Source organism: Lontra canadensis, unplaced genomic scaffold, assembly GCF_010015895.1.
Source record: "Lontra canadensis isolate GAN:19392208 unplaced genomic scaffold, GSC_riverotter_1.0 scaffold185, whole genome shotgun sequence".
Taxonomy (NCBI): domain Eukaryota; kingdom Metazoa; phylum Chordata; class Mammalia; order Carnivora; family Mustelidae; genus Lontra; species Lontra canadensis.
Genome location: NW_022631179.1, coordinates 483,579 through 500,112, shown reverse-complemented (window position 1 = coordinate 500,112; position 16,534 = coordinate 483,579). Strand labels below are relative to the sequence as shown.

Here is a 16,534-nt window from a genome sequence, read left to right as displayed (position 1 = left end):
GTTGAAAGCTCCTACACACTAAAACCATAAGGATCTATCTATGAAATCGGGAAACGATGCGCTTCTTAATGCAAATTCCCAAATGTGATATCGTTCCTGAGTCTGTGATCTGTGCGATTTTCGTCCCCGAGTCCCGGAGGATGGTGATGTTGTCTGGACACGTGTCACTCAGTGGAGAATGGCTAATGTAGGCTGCTGAGTGGCGGCGTGTGATCCCAGCTGGGCGTCGACACATGCTTATCCTCTTCCCCCACCCACCGTGTGTTGGTGAGGGGCAGTGCCTAATTCTTTTATCGTATTTGATCAAACTCATGAAACACTGGTGTTGATTTCACCTTGCATATGTGCCAGGGGTCTTGCTAGTTATTCTTCTGTCAGGGATCTACAAATTCAGATTTCTCAGGCCATGAAAAGTGAAGGTATTTGATGGCTTCCCCAACAACCCCCACCCCCACCCCCAGCTTAGCTGTAACATCTACTTCATGACATCTCAAAGACTCCCATCAGAAATTCCACAAGACTTCCCAAGAGACACTGTGGGCTCTGTCCTTGGCATGTTTCGGATGTCCCCTCTGGAAAGGGATTCATCACAGAGACATTTTGAAACTTTAAAACCTTTGACTACTTTTGTGGTGTTCAGTTCCTTAATGATCTTTCAGGAACTGATTAAAAACACACACACAAGCACGCACACACAACCATCTTAATTGGTTAAGGAGTTCTTCTAAGTGGTAACTGGGAGTTATAGGATTTTTCACTGCAGGAATTTCATGTACTTTGCAATCAATTACATTTAATTAAATTCCTTTCCCATTACTCGGGTTTTGGGTATGGAGGAGCAGGTAGTGTGATCCTTGTTTCATTGGTGGAAAAGCTGAGAAATAGTTCACTCTGGGCCACACAGAAGGCAAGGTGGCTGCGGGCCAGGCTGGTGTCCAGGCTTCTATCTTTACTGCCTGTTGCCTGGTTATTCTGTCCCTCTGTCAAGAAACTCAGGGCCCAGAGGGCCTGCAGGCTTGGCCATTGTGTGCTCCTATTTTCTCTCTCACTTGGTTTTCTTCATTTGAGTGAGAGACTAATTATACAGGGAGCATTTCTTTCTTTCTCTTTCTTTCTTTCTTTCTTTCTTTCTTTCTTTCTTTCTTTCTTTCTTTTTAAGATTTTGTTTATTTATTTATCAGAGAGAGCACACAAGCAGGCAGAGTGGCAGGCAGAGGCAGAGAGAGAAGCAGGCTCCCTGCTGAGCAAGGACCCCCCCCCCCCACCGCCCCAAGGTGGGACTCGATCCCAGGACCCTGGGATCATGACCTGAGCTGAAGGCAGATGCTTAACCAACTGAGCCACCCAGGCGTCCCAAAAGGGAGCATTTTTTAACAAAGGACTTCAATGTTCATTTCTGGAAGGCAGTATGAGAATGTGCTCTTTGCTAAATGAAAGAAATGGAGAAGACAGTGATAGGATGGTGTTAGTCGTGTTCAGCAGACTCTTTCAAAAATGGAAAATAGTGGTCACTGTTTATATATTCAAATAAACACCAGTAGTTAGAAAGGAAAATTACTCCCACCTTCCTGAGAAACAATCTTTAAGTTAATACATATGGTGTTGCACTGATGTGGGTTAACTTTAAAAGAAAATGTCTCCATGACAAAAAAGAGTTTTGTATTAAAAAGAAAAAAAAAAGACCCAAAAAACCATTGCCTGTCAGAAATCATAAGATATTTTAAATTGCATCATCTAAAAAATTTCTTAGTAGAGTTTGCATTTATGCAAACTTATTCTTAAATCCTGCAGTGTATGTCATGAACACGTTTTAAAGTATTTGGATTACTTGAGATGTGTGTAACTTGTATGTTTATATATGGCCCAAAAGAAAATTATCCCTTTTTTTATGACAAAGGAGGTAATGGAAGTGATGGAGAGGCTCCTCATCTCCACAGAGGAATCTATACTCCACAGATAAACTAATAAGCTTTTTAGTTTTTGAGATATAAACTCTTTTTGCCCCATGGCTCTCATAAACAAGAGTGGAGAAAGGCAAAGAGAATTGGCTAAGTATGATAAAGTAACACTACTGAATCGTACAGCTTATACTACCGTTAGCTAGCATTGTACAACCACATCAACTTACCTACAGAAAAATGACATTAAAAATCTTAAGGGAGGTTTCTGAAGCTTTAACTCATTCATTCATTCATTCATAAATGCATACTGTGAGCTCATCCAGCTAGAGTATAATGATATCACACATTGTCTATCCAGCTACTCATATGATTTTTGATTCGAAAGAATTTTGCTATCTAAGTTTTATGTGGCATTCTGTTCAGTTTTATGTAATCTGAAAATACATTCAATCTTTTGGGGGAATTTGTTGCCTGATGTGTTGACAGCTACACTATAGTTTGTTCCTCAAAGTATGCTTTCCCCCAAATTTATTTGAGAGGCTAAATAAATTGTAGGAAAGTAGCATTGCCTAGTTCCCAGTTTACATAATGCTCTAGGCTGCTTTACTTTTTATTTTAAAAACACATATTCATGTCCTATTCTAGAAGCCTGAGCACACTGAAGAATTTATAAATATAAGAGTTCAGGAGTAAAAGGTACCAGATTTGGTATAAGTGATCTTTCCATTTTATATACTTCCTGCATATACTTCTGTTGTACTCATTATTAGAAGTTGTGTATTTGTAGGAAAAGTATTAAGCTCCAGGTTCCTTTTTGGTCCACTAGCCTTTGCTACTCCACACAGGCAAGGGCTGCAGCTCCTTTCCCAGCTCCTGCCCTCTGGGTGGATGTGGCTGACTGTGGCCTCCTGATATTTCTGCGACATGCAGGCTTAGCAGAAGCATGTGTTCCTCTTCTAGTCCTTCCTGTATTTAAATCAGTAAAATCTTATAAAAATAATACATTAACATATGCCCTTGGTAAAATTTAAGCCGTGCAGAAGAATAACAGGGAAAGCCCCCTTCCAGATGCTTCTGTGTATATACATACACATATATAATTTTTATACACAAAATGAAGTCATACTACTTATGCGACATTTTGAATTTTGTATGTTTTATTGTATTGTATACACATGTCTTCTCAGTGATCTTCCATATCCGCCTCAGTCCTTTTAATTACCACGTAGTAGGCTACTATATGTATCTGTCAATAACTCTTGTAACAGTTCCCTTACTGGTAACATTTTGCCTTGTCCCCCAGATCAACTTTTATTATTACAACATGGCTGCAGCAGATATTTTTACATATTCTTTGGATACGTAGCCTATTTCTGTACGAGAGATTCTCTGAAGTGGAATTGCCTGGGTCAAAGAGTATGGGCATTCAAATTTTGATAGTTCTAATGGGGAGGTGTTGTTAAATAGGTGCAAACTTTTAGTTTCACAAGCTCTGGAAAGCTGCACAGCATAGTTAACAATATTGAATTGCATGTTTGAAATATGTAAGAGGGTATTTGATCTCATGGTAAGTGTAAATACCGCAAAAAGGACGAGGCATAAGAAAACTTTTGGAGGTAATGGATGCGTCTGTTACCTTGATTGTGGGGATGGTTTCACAGGTGTACGTAGATGCTCAAGCTCATTAAATTGGTTACATAATTATGTAAATTTTTTGTGTATCAATTCCACCTTGGTAAAGGGATTTTAAACAAAAAAGTGTACGCACACTGAAGTTTGAGTACTCCATCAAAATCTTTTAAATTGAAAGGGAAATAATGAAAAGCAATCAATCAACCAACTTGGTTTGTATAAAAATTTTTTGATGGCTCCTTACACAAAGCAAATGTCGATTTGTAGTTAATTAATAAATATCAATGATTTTCAACCTTGAATGTAGAGTGAAATCAGTCAGTCTCTTAAAACCAAAACAAAACAAGGACCCTGATGCCCAGGTAACATTCATGGGGGTTTTAAACGAATTGGTCTAAAGTGAGGTCTAGGCATCGATGGTCTTTAAAATCTTTCCAGAGTATTAAAATTGTCTAGAAATAAGATTCACTGTTACAAATTCTCACTAACTTACAGTCTTTTTTTATTTCTTATTTTGGCCAATTTCAACGGTGGGGGGGAGGGATGTATCTTGTGTGAATTTGCATATTCCTGATTATTAGTGAAGTTGGTAAATATTTTTATGTGTCTAATAGCCATTGTACTGTATACCTCGCCTATTTTTCCGTGGTTGTCTTTTGATTCTTAATGCAAATTAATCCTTTGTTATATTATTTGCGAATATTTTCTCTTAGTCATGTCTTTTTATCTACTCTTCTCTTTGAAAACTTTTAAATTGTACAACTGTACATTGTACTATACTGACTTTCCTTCATGGCTATATTATAAAGTTTTGTGTCTTAGGAGCTAGGAAGGTTTTTTTGAAGTCATTCCAAGAGAACAAAAAATTTTCTATTTCTTCCTGGTAGGTTTATAGCTTAAAAAAAAAAAGTTCAGATCCTGAATCCATCTTGATGTCATTTCATAGGGACAGTGTGAGGTTGGGATCGAGTTTTACTTCTTCTTCTTCTTCTTTTTTTTTAATGGGGAGTCCATTGTTTCAACATAGATTATTCATTCCTCCACTTTTTCAGTGATCTGAGATATTACCCTTATCAAGTATTGTCATCTCGTATGTGAGAGTTTGTTTCTGGATCTTTATTACATTGAGTTATTTGGATGCTCCCCTGCCAGTTCCATGCTGTTTTAATTACTGTAACTTTGGTGTGTTTTATATTTGATTGGCCAGAGAGCTTTCTTAAATTTTTAAAACTACTTTTTGCATATTTTCCATTCCAGATCATTTTTAGAAAAGTTGAAAATAAAAAAAAAACCTCAAAAATGCTGTTGGGGATTTTGGTTGGTCTATATGAATTTATAAATTACTTTTAGGTAAATTGTAATTTTTTTCAAATTTTTATTTAAATTCCAGTTAGTTAACCATGGTGTAATATTAGTTTCAGGTGTATGACTTAGTGAATCAACACTTACATACAACACCAGTAGCTCATCACAACAAATGCCCTCCTTAATGCCCATCCCCTACTTAACCCTTATCTCCCTCCCACGTCCCTCCCGGTAACCGTAAGTTTATTCTCTTAGTTAAGGCTCTGTTTCTTAGTTTTCCTTTCTTTTCCCTCCCCCATGTTCATTTGTTTTGTTCTCAAATTGCTTATATGAGTGAAATCATATGGTATTTATCTTTCTCTGACTTATTTCACTTAGTATTGTACTCTCTGGCTCCATCCATGTTGTTGGAAATGGCAAGATTTCACTCTTTGATGGTTAAGTAATATTCCAAAATATATATACATATATACACATGTATATACATATATATGTATATGTATACACACACACACACACACACATCTTCTTTATTCATTAATCAATGAACATTTGGGCTCTTTCCATAATTTACCTATTGTTAATAATGGAGAGCATATACTCCTTTGGATCATATTTTTGTATCCTTTGGGTAAGTATCTAGTAGGGCAGTTGCTGGATCATAGGGTAGTTCTACTTTTAACTTTTTGAGGAACCTCCCATACTGTTTTCCAGAGTGGCTGCACCAACTTGCATTCTCACCAACAGTGTAAGAGGGTTCCCCTTTCTAATAGCCATTATACTGTATTAATCTAATATCTTCGCCAACATCATGTTGTTTCCTGTGTTGTTAATTTTACCCATTCTGACAGGTGTGATGTGGTATTTCATTGTAGTTTTGATTTGTATTTCCTGATGATGAATGATGTTGAGCACCTTTTCATGTGTCTATTGGCCATCTGGATGTCTTCTTGGAGAAATGCCTGTCTGTATCTTCTGCCCATTTTTAAGTTGGGTTATTTGTTTTTTGGGTGTTGAATTTTATAAGTTCTTTATAGATTTTGGATACTAACTCTTTATCAGATATGTCACTTACAAAAATCTTCTTCCATTCCATAGGTTGACTTCTAGTTTTATTGACTATGTCTTTTGCTGTGCAGAAGCTTTTTATTTTTGTGAAATTCTAATAGTTTATTTTTGCTTTTCTTTCCCTTTCCTGGGGAGACATATCTAGTAAGAAGTTCCTACAGTCGATGTCAAAGACGTTGCTGTCTGTGTTCTCCTCTAGGATTTTAATGGTTTCCTGCCTCACATTTAGGTCTTTAATCCATTTTGAATTTATTTCTGTGGATGGTGTAAAAAAGTGGGCTACTTTCAATCTTTTGCATGTTGCTGTCCAGTTTTCCCAACACTATTTGTTGAAGAGACCGTCTTTTTTTCCACTGGATATTTTTTCCTGCGTTGTCAAAGATTAATTGACCATATCATTGTAGGTTTGCAAATTTTAATAACATCAGTTATCCTATTCAGCAACATGGTATGACCATTCATTTATTTTTAAATTTCTATGTATTTTAGTAAAACTTAATAGCTTCTTTTCCATAGATTTCCAACACATTTCTTGTGATACTGATATTGATATTTTTGTTATTATTTTACCAATACTGGCATAGGAATATTTTTCAAATTACATCTTTTGATTTATTATTCTTAGTATATTGGGGGAGTTACTCATTTTTGAATGTCTTCCTTACATCCAGTCACTTTATTGAGCTACTTCTATTAATTATCATAATTATTCAGTGTACTCTTCTGAATTTTTTAGGAAGGCAGTTATATTTGCTACAACTTTTTCCTCATTGCAGTGACTAGGACATTCCAGCAGATTATCTATTCCAGTACATGTTCCATGTCTATTTAAAAGGAATGTGTAGGGAATGCTTGCATTGTTCCGTACCCATTCCCAATAAAAATTCTCAGCAAGCTTGTAATGCAACAGTCTGAGTCTAATTTCTTTTTTCTTCTGGCACAGTATTTTTTCATTTTCTTTCCTGGAGTCCTCTTGAGTCTCATCGCTTGAGTCTGAGGTTTATGAGTGCTGAATCATCAGTATAAAGTCGGTTTGCAAATAAACAGAAGGCAAAGCAATGCATTTTACTACCTTGACTTACGTGGTCATATGCCACTCACTTTGAGCATTGACTTTTTACTGTTTCTGATCCTGGGAGATGAAGAGTATCTGTAAGCCAACCTCTGTGTTAGGCGCCAGGCCTCTGTCATCATCAATAAAGTCATGGGCGGGCCTTCACTTCTCTTGCTCTCTGAGTGGCATGTTTGGAGGAAAAAATGCCGAAAACACCGAAAGCCAGCTGGATGGCTGTGTGGTGGCTGTGTCACCTCACCGGGTCTCACCTGCTGCCCCTTGACTGCAGACAGTGGGGAGCACAGAGGGGTCTCCACTCTAGATTGTGCCTCTGCCTGCCTTCTTATCTCACTGCTACCATATGGGACTCTGACGGGAAGCTCTGAATCATGGCCCTGTGAGCATGTAGCCCACCAGAGCTTTGTCTGCTAGCTTTATAGTATCCTTTTCTAAAGCACATTTCTTGAAGTCTTTGTGACACATAATGAGTGACCTTGACCTCTTAATCCCAGTTACCTCTTGTCTGGATAGCTGCAGTAACCTGCATGGTCCCCACATGTCCCATTTGTCCCCTCCTTGCCCCCTCCAGCCTCTTCCACTGGAATGATCTTTTAAAAATGTGCTCAACTCATGTGAGTCCTCCCCCTCTTCCCCAAAACAATATCCTTGAATATTTCCTATCAATCTTGAATAAAGTTTAAAATCCTCAACCTGGCCCATGGGCCCAGCAGATTCCTTTGCCCACCTAGTTTTTCAGCTGGTCTTGGACCATTTGCCATGCTCTGGGTCTCAGCCACACTGGCCTTCGTGAGGTCTTAAACAGGCCACATTCCATGCCTCCGCGGGGGCTTTACACATACTGTTTCCTCTGACTGGCATGCCTTTCATCACGTCCCTCCTCCTCCACTAGGGAAGGCTCCCATTCTGTCCACACCTCAGTCCAGACATGCTTTCCTCAGGGAAACCTTTCCTGAGGTCCAGGCCCAAAGTCCCCTACTGCAAGCTTCCATAGCCCAGTGCTGCTCTCCGGATAGCACTGCTTAGTGTTTTTCATTTATTTGGATAGGCTTCAAAAATGAAAATCTTCTCCACAAAACTTGATGCGCTCCACGAGGCAAAGACCAGGTCTGTTTTTATCCTCCAGGATGTCTCTAGTTGCTGGAATCAGACTTGGTGAATAATAAGTGGGCAAATTTGTTGAATGAAAGAATTAGAAGTGGTTGGAGGCAGCTGGCTCCCTGATTTAGTCTCAAATACATTCTTCATCTCAAATTTGTAAATGTTTATTTCTCTGTTGTCAGCGGTAAGGGGACTGGAGGTAGGTATAAATCTATATACCAGATATGGTAATACTTTTTTATTTCAAAGATTTACTTAAAACAATGAGAAACATTATTTAGAAAAGTGTCCTCTACTGAACTTCTCTTTCTAAAAGAAATTTTGAGGAAAATGAAGGAAAGCAACATTCATTCAACTTTTGCATGTTGGAAACATGATTTTGACAATGAACAAAAGCCTCCTGGTCCTAGAAAGAAATGCAAACTGCAAAGTGTCCGGAGGCTGACAGAGCCTGGAGATGTCTGAGGAGAAGCAGGGGCGGAAGACAACGAGCAGAAGACTTGTATTAATTTAAGAAGTGGAAAAGCTTATTGGAAGCATTCTTCAAAACCCTTCAGAAGCTAGTAAAATAATATTTTACTATGTTTTCTCCAGCTCTTTAAAGTTCACAAATGCAAATACGTGATAAAATGTGAAAATAAGTATTGGCAACTAATTACATTCTCAGGGGAGATTTAATTGAAAAATGAGCATATTTGCACTGCTTCTCCTTAGTAAGATGTTTATGGCATCTGGTCAAAGCAGAACAAACATTTGAAAATCTTTTGACATAGCTGGTATTTAAAGAATAGCAATTGGCTAACATTTGTGGCTCTGTATGTTGAATATTTTGGCTCCCATCCTCTGGTATTCATTCTGAAAGATTTATAATCCTTTGGGGAGTGTGGTCAGTGACAAGAGTAGAACTAAATCCTGAAATGTGGAAAAACTAACTTTCCCTAATATAAAACTGTTCTAAAAAAAAAAATCTCTCAAGCCTATGAATATGTTTCCAGATTTTCAGAAAAAGCTGATGATTTACAGAATTTTTTTTCTATAAGGATCTAACTTCTTAATGATAAATGTAAATTTCCATTCTTTGGCTTCAAAATTGGCTTAGAGATAACTCAGGAAAATATAACCTCCTACCTTTTGGGCATCTACCACAATCACAAGACTCTTTAAAAATGTTGTATCATTGGTTATGATGCTTATGAGGAAATAAAGCACGAAAGATAGAAACAATCTAGAAAAGAAAAATTTAAGAGACCTCAAAATGAAATAGGAAACAATGACTGTGCCGAATGTTTAAGTAGAAAAATGCTACCAAAGACAATACAATGCAAGAACAGCAGTCAAGAAGGTCCTCCATCACGTGGAACTAAGAATGTCGGGACAGCACATTCTCCTTCAGAGTTTGACATGCGTGGGTGGAATCTCTTGGCTTGAGTGAGGCATGACATGTTTTGACGTCTTCTCGCTTTCAAGTCACACTTGAGTCTGAAGCCACTGCCTAAAGAACTCTGTCTGAAGCTCCGCGTTTGCATTTTTAAACTTTTAATGTGGGAGCCCAGCTCTGCTCCTTTGCGTACCCCAGGGAAATTTCCGGGTTCCTTCTAACCCATTTAAATTCAGCAAAAGGGCCTTGTTAAATAATTGTCTCTCTCTGGCTCTCTGGCTCTCTCTCTCTCTCTCTTTTTTTTTTTTTTGCTTTTTTCCTATATTATTTTCTTGAATTATGGTTAGCATTTAGATTCTTCTCTATGGTTTATGAAATATCTGTCTTCTGTTTTTCTAAAAGTAAGACACCAGAAATGCTAATGTGTGTGTTTATGGGAGAGTCCTGTACCCCCAAACAAGGGAGATTATAAAATTGAAAGTAATAAGTGAAAGACTTAACTATTTTGTGTTTCAGAACCAACTATAGGACAATTGGCAGTGTTAAAAATTTCTTTCAATATCGAGAAAAAGACATTAAAAGCTACAAGAACAAAACTCATTATTTTCAATGTAAAAAAGAAAATGAAGGCTTTTGTCATTCTCAACTTAATCTTGAATATACAGGACAGCCTGGATTACCCAGAAAGAAAATTAGTGTGGTGTCTGCACATTTTTAGAGATGTAGAGGGACTTTTCTGGAAGCGTTAAGAGGAAAGGCTGAAGGCTGCACTTTTTCATCTTTTTGATACTTGCCCGCTTATAATCCCACTTCAGTTTCTTGTTTTAAAAGTAACACATTGTGTTGAATTCACAAGAGGATTTGCATGTGTGCATGTGTGATATGTAGGAGGGGTTTGGGCTGCTTGAATATAATTTCCATTTTTGTCTTAAGTGTATATATTATATCTATGAACATGTGTATATAATAGATATAACAATATCAAGTGATAATTAGCAAATGAGAATAAACATAATTTGTAGGTATCTTTTCCTCCAAAAGGAGAGAGAGAGATATTTGAGGCTATTCATACTATGTTTTGAGGTCAAGATCCAAGGCCATCTTTCATAAGCACCTTTTACAGAAATAGTTTACTCTTAGCTCCATTAGAAATACTGCTCTTGTGTCTTTTTTTTTTTTTAGGTTTTATTTATTTATTTGACAGAGAGATCACAAGTAGACAGAGAAGCAGGCGGGGGGGGGCGTGGAGGGGAAGCAGGCTCCCCGCTGAGCTGAGAGCCTGACGTGGGGCTCAATCCCAGGACCCGGAGATCATGACCTGAGTCAAAGGCAGTGGCTTAACCCACTGAGCCACCCAGGCGCCCCCTGCTCTTGTGTCTTATGAACTATTTCAGCACTTACACTGGAACTCTTAGTTACCATTCAGTCTTAAAAGCAGGAGAAGTAATAAGTACTATGCAGTGTCCTTCAGAAGATTTTCAAAGCATTAATGATGGGTGGACGTCACTCAAGAACTCCTGAAGTGAATTCTGATTATAATTTCTTGGTGGGTCTGTTTCACTGATTAATCATTCATTTTTTTTAAATCTCCCAGATTGTTTTACCTTAAAGGAGCCATTCCCCACTACCCTTGACATCTGGTGATTAGCTAAGCAGACATTGATTGTGTGATTCTCTACATTGGGCCAGCATTGTGCTCTCGATACTGAAGGCTTCTTCTTTTTTCTTTTTCCCTTTATCCACACACTGAGTCATCTGCTGCTCTTAATGGAATCACCTCCTCCTTCCCAGTCCCATGGCCCTTCTCCCACTTACTCCCCAGTCCCAGCAGGGATCACTGTACCACTTCCCACATGGTTTCCCTTTCTCCAGGTTTTCCCTGTTCCAGACTGTTCTACATACATCTGTGAGAATCATTTCCAGACATGGTTTGGACGGCACAGTACTCTGTTCAAGAACTACAGGGACTGCCTGTTACCTCGACATAAAACTTACATTCCTCAGTGGATCTCTCAAGGCTTGCCCCTCGACTCTCTTTAACATACTAATACCGCCTAATGCCCTCGCTGTTTAAAGCAGACAGACCACCTTTAAATGCTGACTCTTAATTGGAATAATGTTTTATGATACTCTGTAAAGCTTTTTCATGCTTCAACTCTACATGATTCATTTAACAAATTATAAGCCACTCAGAGAACTTAAAAAAATTTAACGTACCATGTACGGGGAGACACATTTCCCAGTTCGTGGATTCATAGCCATTAAGTAAATTTCAATGGATGTGCGATCTTATTTAACCTTTCTGTGGCCTGGCGTCTTTGTAGGGAGGAAATCAGACAGCTACGGTGATTGCGTTGTGTTCAATGAAGGATTTCAACTTAGCGCAAGAGACCTGCCAGCTGGCAATCAGGGATGTCGGAGGCCTTGAAGTTTTGATAAATTTACTTGATACAGACGAAGTCAAATGTAAGGTGAGTGGCTTACGTGATGTGGGTGATGAACCTCGTCCACACCTCCTCGTGCTTCTCTTTTTCTGCTACGTGTCTGTCACTTCTGCCTCGTCCTTGACTTTGCCTGCTAGTCTCACTGAGAACTTGCTCCTTTGGATGTTCGCCGCTCTTCTCTTCCTGGCTCTTCTTGTTTATCTTTTGGTTCTTTTCCACTAGTATGTGCTTCTTCTTTTTTTTTTTTTTTTTTAAAGATTTTATTTATTTATTTGACAGAGAGAGATCACAAGTAGACGGAGAGGCAGGCAGAGAGAGAGAGAGAGAGAGAGAGGGAAGCAGGCTCCCTGCTGAGCAGAGAGCCCGATGCGGGACTCGATCCCAGGACCCTGAGATCATGACCTGAGCCGAAGGCAGCGGCTTAACCCACTGAGCCACCCAGGCACCCCCTAGTATGTGCTTCTTAAATGATGAATGTTTGTCTGCATAATTGGAGAAAAGTAAGGAGGCTATGGGTAATACCTGGGAATAGAAAGTATATCATTTAAAAACCGTCACTGGGGAAGGATTTGAGGCCGACTTGGAATTTTTAAAACTCTAGCACTGGTTATGTATTAAGCCCTTATTTTCACCTCTGACTTCTATTTTCTCATTAGATTGGTTCATTAAAAATCCTGAAGGAAATCAGTCATAATCCGCAAATCAGACGTAATATTGTTGACCTTGGGGGCTTACCAATTATGGTTAACATACTTGATTCTCCACACAAGAGTCTGAAATGCCTGGCAGCTGAGACAATCGCAAATGTTGCCAAGTTTAGAAGAGCCCGACGGGCGGTGAGACGCCATGGGGGCATCACCAAACTGGTGAGTACTGCTGACACCATCATCAGCACGCCCCCGCCACCAAAATGTCACCTCCTTGCTGTCCTTCCTGGCCACTTCTGGATGTTAAATATGTGTGTTCTGGGAACCTTCTTTTTGTGTAATGTCCTTGAAAATTATTGTTGTATATTTACATTAGCAACTGGCCAGAAAACATGTTTGACCTTCTTTTTCAAAGAAACATATGTTTAAAAAAGAGATATAATTTGCACCTACTGCATTGGTGGGAATACATTTGTGTGTGGCACGTGCACAGTGGGTGAGGGGGTGGAGACCCTGTTAGAAAGGGCTCTGGTCATCCATTTTCTCTGCCGTGGTGACCTCACTATTAGGTCTGCCCACCCAAGGAGACCATCAGACCTGCAGATGCTTAGTCATCTCACTGTTACTGCAAACAGCATGTTTACAATATGAGAGCAGTAAAGTCCCAGGAACAATGCCTCCAGGAAATGTGTAGGCAGCTATCAGTATTGCATTTTCAAAGTATATTTAGTAGCAAGGAATAAACGTATATATAATATTATATAAAATTCTGACAGGATCGAAAACTGACTGACACCTATGATCCCAAATTTTTTCAGAGATCTACCTCACAAGTCTGTAACAGCTTTTTTATAAAAACGTGAAATAAATACACAAAACTGTTCACAGCTCACAGTTTTTCACTTTCCTCTGAAATAACTATCAATTTTTCTTCACATTTTCCCACATTTGCCAATATGTTGTATAAGTATTACCTTTATCATTAAAAAATGGTTCTATAAATTACTATCCCTGAAAGAAAGAAGTGAGCATTCTGCTCAACACTCACGTCAAGGAGATACAGGGCAGTGTGGAAGTGCCTTTGCATCCACCTTTGGAAGGATCAGTAGATCCCATGTTCCTCCTGCAGCTTTTATCATACTTGACGGCGTCCACTTCTGCACTTGAAGCTCCTTCAGATGAGAGACATGTCTTATTCATCTCAGTGTCATTCACAACACGTAGCCCAGTACCTTACACATATGAAGGGTTAATAAATATGTATTGAATCAATATGCATTTGAAGTGAATGCGTACGCAGTGACATGTCTTCAGAAATTTAAGAGATTCTATGTACAACTCTTCCTTGACTCACAATGGAGTTATATGTCCCAATAAACCCATTAGAAGTTGAAAATATCATAAGTAGAAATGTATTTAATACAACGAATCTACCAAACATCCTAGATACCTTGCCTGCCTTAAATGTGCTCAGAATACTTGCATTAGCCTATAGGTGGGCAAAATCATCTAACACAAAGCTGATTTTATAATGAAGTATTGATGTCTCCTGTGATTTATGGAAAACTGTACTGAAAGTGAAAACAGAATGGCTGTATGGGTGCAGAATGGCTGTAAGTGCACCAGTGTTTACCCTTGGGATGGTGTGGCTGACAGAGCCGAGGCTCACTGCCATTGCACAGCATCACAAGAGTGTAACCTGCATATCGCTAGCTCAAAAGATCGAAATTCCAGGTAGGATTCCTACTGAATGCATGCCACTTTCACACCACGGTGAAGTTGAAAAATAAGTTGAACCATTGTAAATTGGGGACCTCTGAATCCACGTGTAATCTATAGAGTACTCTAGAGTATAATTATTTGCTTCAAAAATAAGACAGACTTATGGCTGGGTGGGTGGGTAAGTAGATGGTTAGCTATGTGATAAAACAGATATGACAATGTTAATTATAGAATCTAGGTGGTATATACATGATTTGCTGTATAATTACCATGCAGTTCTTTTAGCCTTTGTGTATGTCTGAAATTTTTTCATAATAAAATGTTGGGGGAAAGGTAATTATTACGGGTGATTATCAGTATTCTGCTTAAATAATGAAGTCATACGGTTGACTGATGTGGCTGTCCAATGGAAGTTCTCACATTAAAAGAATGAATAATGTAACTTAAAACTAAAATTTATTTTTATGGGAGTCTTATATATCACATTCAGGGAACTAGAATTGGACAACTGCACTTACTTAGTCCATTAGATAATGCCACATGTTTTAATATAATCTTAAATGATAGCTAAATTAGAAATAGGAAGCATGGTGATGGATCAGGCATTAATAGACTCATAATTGCTAGGTTGAGAACACATCTGGAAAAGATCAGGATTAGGGATCCATTTTTGGTTTGCTAACTAAGTGAGGGTAGGTGACAAACACACATGAGTCCCCAACCAAAACTGGAAGTGAGGGAGATCACTCAGTACAGAGCAGTGAGCTGGTTACGACATCAGAGCAAGGGAATGGAGGTCAGATCACAGCCGGCAAGAAGGGGTATAGTGGCCATAGTGGGGTTTGGGCACTTAGATGGGGTTGAGTCTCTGAAGAGACACACCCAGTAGAAACCTGGGTGTCTGAGCAAGCGTGGAGAACACATCCAGGTAGGAAAAGATTTTAAGATTCAGTGTTGTTACTCCTGTGGCCGTTTCCACATTCCTCTGGATGTATGGTGTACTTGACCCTTTCACTGAAAACCATTTCAAACATTTATTGAAATGTCAAGTACAGAAACACAGGTGGCAGGAACATCAATATAAATAAACACATGTCCCTGATATGATGAATGTACAGCAGAGTGTCCACCTGACTCAAGCCAGTCCCACCAGATTTCTCTTCCAGAAATCCGGAATTAGGAATCAAAGGTTCTACTCAGTCTGGCTACTCTTTTCTAAACTCAGGGTTGGTGGTCACGATTATGTAGACATATCCATGGAATCTGGCCTGCAGAGGTAGAAGAATGGAGTAGACATGCATAGGATAAAGACAGCCTGGGAGCCCCGACTTCACTTCCTCTGTGGAGCACCCTGACATCCTGCTGTTTCTTTATAAAGTGCCTTTCCCTTAAGGTCTCCGGTGGCTTTGGTTATTGCAAAGAAAAGAAAAGATCATGGCACTATGTCATGTGGATTGGTTCATTTCAGTAGTACAGGCAGAGAGCCATATCCTCGGAAGAGGTCTCATGGTTTCGAGAATATACAGGCCATTCTGTTCTCATTAGAAAGTCCTAATGGCTTTAGGGAGCCTCTTTTTGTGAGATACCAGGGCTGAGGATGTAGTATACAACTCTTCCTAATGTAAATGTTACAGCTATATTAATACAATCTTGGTGAGATTAAATTTCTTGTAGGAAGGAAATATAAAGCCTCCCAAATCTGGAGGAAGGTATTTTGAAGGGTTTGTTTCTTTGCTTTCACTGACTACTGTGTAGTGTGAAAACTAATCCATAAAAGTATTCTTATGTTTGATGGAGGTTAGCCTGATAGCAGCCATGTAGCTGTTTGCAGGGTTCGTTATTTTATTTTAAAGATTCCCGTGTACATCGTATTTATCTGTTCTTGTAGGTCGCTCTACTCGACTGTGCACAGAATTCACAAGAACCGGCTCAGTCAAGTCTGTATGATGCCAGAGACGTGGAAGTAGCTCGCTGTGGGGCGCTGGCATTATGGAGCTGCAGTAAGAGTTACGCGAATAAAGAAGCCATTCGTAAAGCTGGTGGCATTCCTTTGTTGGCTGGCTTACTGAAGACCTCGCATGAGAACATGCTAATTCCAGTGGTGGGGACATTACAAGAATGTGCATCAGAGGTACTCAAGCCAGCTCTGCTTCCCTTGCTTTCATTTACCTTAACTTTCTTTAGCTGAAAAACAATTTTTAAGGTTATCGTGACTGCTAAGTGTTTTTTTTTTTTTTGAGAGTCAGTAGTCTTTTAGAAAGAGA

At 39.0% G+C, this 16,534-nt stretch overlaps 1 protein-coding gene across 1 annotated transcript in view; it reads left to right on the top strand.

Annotated features, from left to right (window-relative positions):
• Window positions 1-16,534, top strand: part of ARMC4 (armadillo repeat containing 4) — a 195,898-nt gene that overhangs the window by 39,821 nt on the left and 139,543 nt on the right. Inside the window, exons 10-12 of the mRNA XM_032847139.1 lie at window positions 11,782-11,928; window positions 12,558-12,767; window positions 16,159-16,401. Coding sequence (XP_032703030.1) covers window positions 11,782-11,928; window positions 12,558-12,767; window positions 16,159-16,401 — 600 coding nt within the window. The remainder of the gene's footprint in view (window positions 1-11,781; window positions 11,929-12,557; window positions 12,768-16,158; window positions 16,402-16,534) is intronic.